At 40.8% G+C, this 8,497-nt stretch overlaps 1 protein-coding gene across 1 annotated transcript; it reads right to left on the minus strand.

The window, feature by feature from the left end:
- Positions 1–7,920: 7,920 nt before the first annotated feature.
- Positions 7,921–8,259, minus strand: LOC104893706 (uncharacterized). The gene has a single exon (XM_010679841.1). It carries the CDS (start codon positions 8,257–8,259, stop codon positions 7,921–7,923), a length of 339 nt encoding a protein of 112 aa, XP_010678143.1.
- Between the last annotated feature and the right edge of the window lie 238 nt (positions 8,260–8,497).

An 8,497-nucleotide genomic window follows, 5' to 3' on the forward strand; every position in this document is an offset into this window, starting at 1 on the left:
AAGGATTTTAAGAAAACTTTCTGGTGGGCTCGTATGAAGTTGGACACAGCTGAATTTGTCTCCAAATGCTTAACATGTCAAAAGGTGAAGAGTGAACAGAAAAGACCCCAAGGAAAAGTCCAGCCTTTAGATGTGCCAGGATGGAAGTGGGATTCTATTTCGATGGATTTCGTTGTTGCTTTACCTAAGGGTAAATCTAGGAATGATACGATATGGGTAATTGTCGATAGGTTGATCAAGTCTGTAGTGTTCATACCTATGAAGGCGACATGGTCGATGGAACAACTAGCTAAGGCCTACATCAAGCATGTATTGAGACTATATGGAGAACCGAAAGATATTGTGTCTGATCGAGATTCTAGATTTTTGTCTAATTTCTGGTAGAAGCTACAACAAGCCTTTGGTTCGAAGCTAGTCATGAGTACTGCTTTTACCAGGCACCGATGGTCAGACTGAAAGGACCATACAAACCTTAGAAGATATGTTAAGAGCTTGTGTCATGGAATATCAAGGTTCATGGGAAGATCATCTAGATTTGATAGAGTTCTCCTATAACAACAGTTATCATTCAAGTATAGGCATGGCACCATTTGAGGCTTTGTATGGCAAGAAATGTAGAAACTCAGTATGTTGGAAGAATCTAAGTGAAACAGTTATACTTGGGCCTCAATTGACTGAAGAGACCGTGCAACATGTTAAGATGATCCAAGGAAAGATTAAGGCATCCCAAGATCGTCAGAAAAGCTACGCTGATCTGAAGCGTATGGAAGAAGAATATGAAGTGGGCGAAAAAGTGCTTTTGAAAGTATCACCAATGAAAGGTGTGATGAGGTTTGGAAAGAAAGGGAAGCTCAGCCCTAAGTTTATAGGCCCATATAAGATATTGGATAGAGTTGAAAAAATGGCCTATAGACTAGCCCTACCCACTGAATTTAGTCGTGTTCATAATGTGTCCCATATATCTCAGTTGAGACGGTATATCCCAGATAAATCGCATGTGTTGCAACAAGAAGCAATTCAAATTGATGAGAACTTGTCTTATGAAGAAAGGCTTATTAAGATTCTAGACAGTAAGGTTAGAAGTACCCAAAATAAGGATTTTAAAATTGTTAAGGTGCTCTGGTCTAATCAGAAGTATGAAGAAGCAACATGGGAAGGAGAGGCTGAGATGAGAAAGAAATATCCAGAGTTGTTTGCAGAGGTTATTAGTAGAGTTACGGGGGCGTAACTCCTTTTAAGGGGGTAGAATGCGATAGAGTTTCGCGCGTTGACTTAGAACCCTATTTGTTTGACATATTTTATGAGTTATTATGTGAGCCAACTTATTTTTATAGGAAGTTTATGGTATATACGAATTACAAGCTTTATTTCTTGTTTGTTTGCTTTAAGTTTCGAGGACGAAACTTCTTTTAAAGGGGGTAGTCTATAATACTCTGTATTTTTAGTAAGTTATTAATTATAATTTTTAAAAGGGTTTTACTATTAAAAAGGTTTAAATTAATTATAAAGGTTTTAAATAGGCTTTTATGATATATTTTGGATTTTCAAATAAAAGCCCAAATTATATATTGGACCTACGTTTACAAATTACAATCCAAGTAGTTAGTTTAGTAGTTAAATATATTTCTTAAAAGGAAATCTAAAAAAGGATTTACACGAGAAAAAAAAAAAGGAAAAAGAACTTAGCACACATAATCTCATGCTTAAGGAGCGCGAAGTTGATAAAGTTTTGATTATTTTTCTTCCTTTTTGTTATCTTTTAGTTATTTACCTTATATAATTATGTATTATAGGATAATTTATATCTTTTCCTAATCTTAGTTGGATAATCATAAATATTAGATATATCCTAGCTAGATTAGTTCATCTTTTAGTTTCCTAGTCCTATTCCTATTCTACTTATCCAACTAGTATAAATAATTTTCTTCTCTTTCCCTCTCTTTAAGCTTCTAGAATATTTTCGTTCTTCGTTCTTTTAGCCATGGGTAAAGCTATTGAGGATGTCCCTTCTTTCGTCACTACTCAAGATATTTAGGATCTCAAAAATATGGGGAGCTTCCCAGATTGCACCCAAATCATAATTCCTTCACCCACATGCAGACTCGAAACCTACCCTGAAGATTACATCTGCTTCTATGAACAACCATTTCTTCTAGGTTATTCTTACACTTTTTCGCCCCTTACTCAATCATTTATGGAGGTACTCCATCTTTCTCCCGGGAAATTGATGCCAGCACTTTGGAAGGTGTGTTTAGTTATAGAAAGCATAACTCGTACCTTGGAATCTCCATTTTTGCTCAACGAGCTTTTGACAGCTTACAGTGTCAGAAAATCTTCTGAAGGAAAAGTAACCCTTAGGGCTAAAGCACCTTACCCCCTTTATTTAATGGGTGGGACCATTGCCTCTAACTCTGTATAGAAGACCATATTCTTCTTCCTAGTAAACGACTCCCTAGGAGAAGCTAGGAATTTTCTTGTTAGGGGATGGTCTGGTAAAGGTACATTTAGTATTCAATTTATTTTAAGTTCCTTTAAATGAATTAACTATGTTCTTACCTTGTCTCCTTTCCAGGACTTGGCGCTACTATTTCGCATATTTCAGAACAAGCTGAGAGGTTACCTGAACTGTTGAAGCTGCCCCTCTTAGAGACCGTACATACCCTACTCCAGCTGAGATTGTACCTTTGGACTCTAAGGTTTTTTGCACTTCCTTCACTGGTTCAATGTCTTCAGGTAACTTATTCATTGTTAATTCACTTCTTAGCTTGGCTTTTTTGTACTTAGCTTCACCTATATTCTTAATGCAGCTTAAATCAGAACTAGCAATCTTTCTAATGAGGATGCTATGAATAGACTCAGGGGAAAAGAAAGGATTGCCGCTTCTTCTGGTCAGTCACAATCTGAAAAACCACCACACAAGCATCTGCGCTATTCTAGTGTTCCTACCGTCATTACCGTTCCAGCTGAAACTTTCAAGGGTGAGAAGGATGAATTCATTGTCAGCCTTCAGGCTGATTTTCTTGCTGAGGAAGGCTTGAAGGGTGGTATCTGGCCATCAGGTGAGAAACTTTTCTTCCCATCTGCACAAAAGAGACTCAAAGGGTAGAACCCTGAAGTTACCTTGAATCATGCAGTGCAGCTGTCCCTGCAGGTAAACCTTAACTTGTTAATTACTTTCTGATTTATGTTGGAGCATGATTGTCATTTTAACACTTGGGTTTTCACTTTGTGTTAGACTGCCTAAAATGTCTCGCTGCCAAGGACAGTTTAAGGAACGTAGCTTCCCTTTCTGCTAAGGTGACTCGTCTTCAGCAGGAAACCCAAACCTCCAGGACGATCTTGAGAGAGAGAAAAGAAGGCGAGGCAGGATGCTTAAGAGAAGCTGAATTTAGAAGTACGCCTCATCGAAAAGAAGGCGGCTACTGAGAAGAAAGTTGGTGCTGCTAAGGAAGAAATAAAACAGCTTAAAGAAGTATTAGCTGCAGCCCAAGTGATCATCAAGGATGCTGAAGAGAGAGTCCTAGATATCCAAGTTGAAGTGAAGATCATTGAGACTGCTAAGCTGGCTTATGTGATACGTTACAAGAAGCTGGATGATAATGGCATCAATGCTTATATTGACAGCTATCTACGACTGGACTTTATGGCGTCTTTGGAAGCCTTAGCTACTGAAGGAAAATCAGCTGAGGCTGAAACTTCTACAGCAGAATCTCCAGATGTTGCGCTCTGCCAGAGGGTACATTGCTTGGTGCTGGTGGCAAGGCTACTGGAGACGACGCCAGCACAACTTCTTAGTTATCTATTTTTACTTTAACAATAAAATTTACCGTTCCATGAGGCCGGTTTTGTAGGAACAATTTCATTTTTAGCTATGAATAGTAACTCTTTTGCATAGACATTTGCATCTATTAGCTTCGTTTGAATTCTTACTTGATATAATTGAGATATGCTTTTGTTGGGCCCATATTCTTGGTGCTACGACCTCTAGCTAAGGCTAGGTGATGCAACCTCCTTGCGTTACCTACACATGAGGTCACACCAAGATCTCCGATGCTTAAGTTAGTATTTTTCTTATGAAACGTTGATAAATTCACTAAGTATGAATGATTCACACTTACTTGGTGGACCAGCTTCCTACCTGGCGATGCTGGTTTTCTTTGCTTAGTATTCTGGCGTTCACAACCGGTAGGCAACCTAGGGCTCTACCTAGGTTGATTTAAAAATGGTACAACTTGAGATGTGAAGCGTTCCAGCTTCTAGGTACAGCTTTACCTTCTTTGGTAGCTAGGCAATATGCCCCTTTTCCAACCACTTGCTCAATCAGATATGGACCTTCCCAGCTAATCCCCACCTTGCTAGCGTTCTATTCTTGGGTGTTCTGGAATACTTTCCTTAGGATCCAATCTCCTGCTTTAAACACCTTGGCTTTCACATTTTTGTTGAAGCTGCGAGCCACTATTTGTTGCTCAGCGGCCATTCTTATGAGTGCATTGTCTCTCAACTCTTTAATAGTATCAAGGTCGTAGTTGAGTTCGTCTTTATTAGCTTCAGCAGTCTGCAAACTATACCTGGCTGTAGGAATAGACTTCTGCAGGTAGCACAGCTTCACAGCCATATGCCGGGGAAAATGGAGTTCTCCTTGTTGCTCCTCTGGGTGTTGTCCTATTGGCCCAGAGTACCTTGAGCAACTCCTCTGCCCATTTACCTTTCACAGCTTTTAGTCTCCTCTTGATGCCATTTATGATCACTTTATTGTCGGACGGAGCTTGCCCATTTGCTTGTGGATACCTGGGTGTTGAGGTCACCAGGTTGATGTTCCACTCGTCGCAGAATTGTCTTGTTTTATCACTTATAAACTGTGATCCATTGTCACCGACAATCTCACTAGGCACTCCAAACCTGCAAATAATGTTAGTATGTAGGAAAGATATAACCTCTTCATCTCTTACATGCTGGAATGCCCCTGCTTCAATCCACTTGGAAAAGTAATCTGTTAATGCTAGCATGAAGACTTTTTGTGCTGGGGCAATAGGTAGTTTTCCCACGATATCCATGCCCCACCTCATGAAAGGCCAAGGAGTTAAGGTGGGATGCAGTATTTCAGCTGGTTGGTGAGACATACCTGCGTGCTTTTGGTAGCTTTCGTATTTATCAACATATCTTTTGGCATCATAACACATTGTTGGCAAATAATATCAGCCCGCTAGGATTTTGTTTGATAAGCTCTTGCCTGTTGCATCGGATCCACATTCTTCTTCATGAAATTCCCTGACTGTAGCTTCATTGGTCTCGCTCTAGACATCTTTGCAGCAAGTCATGGCTGGCAGAATCTCACTTGAACAGGACACCTGAAGTTGCATGATGTCTTGTAGCTTTCATTCGTAACTTCCTGGCTTCCAGCTTGTCTTCTGGTAGTATATCCTTCTCCAGGTAGTCGAGTATTGGTTGGGTCCACCTAACACTTCCTGTATTGTTAGCATCATCAGGTATTGTGTTTACCAACTTGTTGATGGTTGGCTCTGCTAAGTGGGCGATTGGTATTGACTAAAAGTTGCATTTTCTGAGTGTTGATCCGAGGTTGGCTAGTGCATCAGCTTTGGTATTCTGGTCTCTTGGGATCTGCCTTATGTCATACACCTCGAACAACTTTGCTTTTTCTTTGGTTAGGTTTAGATATAACGCCATATTGGAATCTTTAGCTGCGTATTCGCCCTTTACCTGGCTCACTATCAATAATGAATCACTAAACACATGTGAATTGTTAGCTTTTAAATCGTGTGCTAGTACCATGCCTGCAATCAAAGATTCATATTCAGCTTCATTCTTAGTAGTATAAAATTACAACATATGGAAGGTACTATCATGTCCCCTTGTGGTGACTTCAGGACTATACCTAAGCCGGCTCCCCTGAAGTTGGAGAAACCATCTACATATAGCTGCCAGGTCTTTGCCTTACCTTCTTGGTTGATATGGCTTACTTCTTCCTCAGCTGCTGCGACCAAGTCGGGACTGAAGTCTGCCACAAAATCAGCTAGGGCTTACGATTTTATGGCAGTCCTTGGTAGGTACCTGATATCATGTACACTTAAAGATATAGCCCACCTTGCCATCCTCCATGAATATTCAGGTTTTCTCAACACGATTTTTATAGGGTAATTAGTTAAAACATGTATGGATTCAAAATAATGACGTAATTTTGTCGATGTCACCCAGCGAGGTATAGAATGAAAGTTAACCCTATTAAATGCATTTTAATAATGAGGTATGGCAAGTACTAGCTTCTATCCCTCGCTGGGTGACAATGTAGCCTAGGAACTTCCCTGCAGGTAGGGATGTCAATGGGTCCTGGACCCGACCCAGACCCGCTAGGACCCGACCCATTTATAAGGGTCTGGGTCCAGAAATTTTAGACCCAATGGGTTCGGGTCGGGTCTGGGTCCCGAAGAGCGTGGGTCGGGTCTGGGTCCGGGTCCACATATGCTAGACCCAGACCCGCCCCGCGGACCCATTTACATTTTAGAAATTTTTTTTTTACCTAAACTCTAAAATTTTATGAGTTGTGATTTTGTGAACTCGTTAGTGTTGTAACTCCGGTAAGACATGTAACTTTATAAGTTGTAACATTTTAATATTTTATCAGTTAATTTTTAAAATTTTATTTAGAGAATGCTTTAACCATGGATACAAGAACCTATATATATTAGGAGGAAATTTTTTAATTACATATATTTAAAAATTTGATGAAAACTTAAAACTAAGAAGGACCCATTTAGGACCCAGTAAGGACCCATGGACCCGCTAGACCCAGCGGGTCTGGGTCTGGGTCTGAAAAATTTAGACCCAACAGGTTTAGGGCGGGTCTAGGTCTGTGAAAAATAAACAGGTTTGGGTCTTGGTCCAGGTGGACCCGACCCAGACCCGCCCCATTGCCATCCCTACCTGCAGGTACTCCAAAAGAGCATTTAATAGGGTTAAGTTTCATTCCATACCTCTTGAATACCTCAATGGAATCCTGCAGGTCAGCAACATGGTCTTTAGCTTGCTTTGACTTCACTAACATATCGTCTATATAGACTTCCATTGTGTCCCCTTGGTGCTTCTCGGACATTTTATTCACTAGGCTTTGGTAGGTAGCTCCTGCATTTTTCAGCCTAAAAGGCATTATCTTATAACAATATATACCTCTTTCCGTCATGAATGTTGTTTTCTCTTGATCTTCAGGATCCATCAGTATATGATTGTAGCCTGAATATGCATCAAGGAAGGTGAGTCTCTCGTGCCCAGCTGTTGCGTCCACCAAGGCATCAATGTGTGGCAATGGGAAAGGATCTTTTGGGCATGCTTTGTTGAGGTCAGTGAAGTCGATGCAAACATGCCATGTCGTCCTTTTTGCCAACGACTACCACATTGGATAGCCAATCTGGATATTTCACTTCTCTAATTTTTCTATCTTTCAGCAACATCTCCACCTCCTCATTGACTATCAATGTTCCTTTCTGGCGCGAACTTTCTTCTTTTTTGCTTGATGGGCCTCGAATTGGGGTCGATGTTCAGCTTGTGAGTAATGATATTAGGTTCGATTCGTACCATATCTTCATGATTCCATGCGAAGCAACTTATGTTTTCTTTTAGGAACTCAATGATTCGTTCTCTTTCTTCAGCTGAAAGAGATGCTCCAATCTGGACGGTTTGCTCTGGCTTTGCTGGATCCAACATCACTTCATCTACATCTTGTTCAGTTGGCTTGACGGATACTGGACCTTGATGTAACTGCTAGCTGGATTCTTTTTTTGCCTTGAGGGATATGCTATAGCATTCTCCAGCTAGCTAACGATCGCCTTTAATTTCTTGTACTCCCCATTTGGTAGGGAATTTGATAGTCTGGTGATATGTGGAGGGTACAGCTCTCATCTTATGAATTCATGGTGTCCCTATGATGATATTATATGATGAGGGACAGTCCACCACACTGAATCTTGTCTGCAGGTTGACTCCTTTGGCATAGGTGGGCAGGGTGATCTCTCCAAGAGTCCTAGCTGGTTCGCCACTGAATGCGTATTGGATAGTTGCCTTCTTGATGATATCTGCTTCTTGTAATCCCATGCTTTCAAGAGCATTTTTGAACATGATATGAGTTGAGCTGCCATTCTCTATTAGCACTCTCTTCATCAAACAATTGCTGACGGTGAGGGATACGACTAGTCCGTCATGGTGCTCTACTTCCTCATCTCCATCTTCTTCATCGAAGCTGATGGTCATGCTCTGGAGCTTCTTCTCCTCTACATTCCTGTGCTTCTTTGGTACGGCTTTGGAACCTTCTCAGGCGAATCTCTTAGCTGCAGAGTAGGTTAGTTCACATATCCCAGATCCACCAGATATAGAATTAATTACCTTATCGTGTGTAGGCTCAGGTGGGGGACCGGATTGCTTGATGTTGTCGCCAGGTTGTCCTCCTTTCTGGCCCTTCTTTCCTATAAGGTGCTCAAGGTAGCCTTTC

The sequence above is a fragment of the Beta vulgaris genome, chromosome 5, assembly GCF_026745355.1.
Source record: "Beta vulgaris subsp. vulgaris cultivar EL10 chromosome 5, EL10.2, whole genome shotgun sequence".
Lineage (NCBI taxonomy): Eukaryota > Viridiplantae > Streptophyta > Magnoliopsida > Caryophyllales > Amaranthaceae > Beta > Beta vulgaris.

Coding starts and splice junctions, on each gene's coding strand:
- LOC104893706 (XM_010679841.1), bottom strand. CDS start 8,259: ATGACCATCAGCTTCGATGAAGAAGATGGAGATGAGGAAGTAGAGCAC.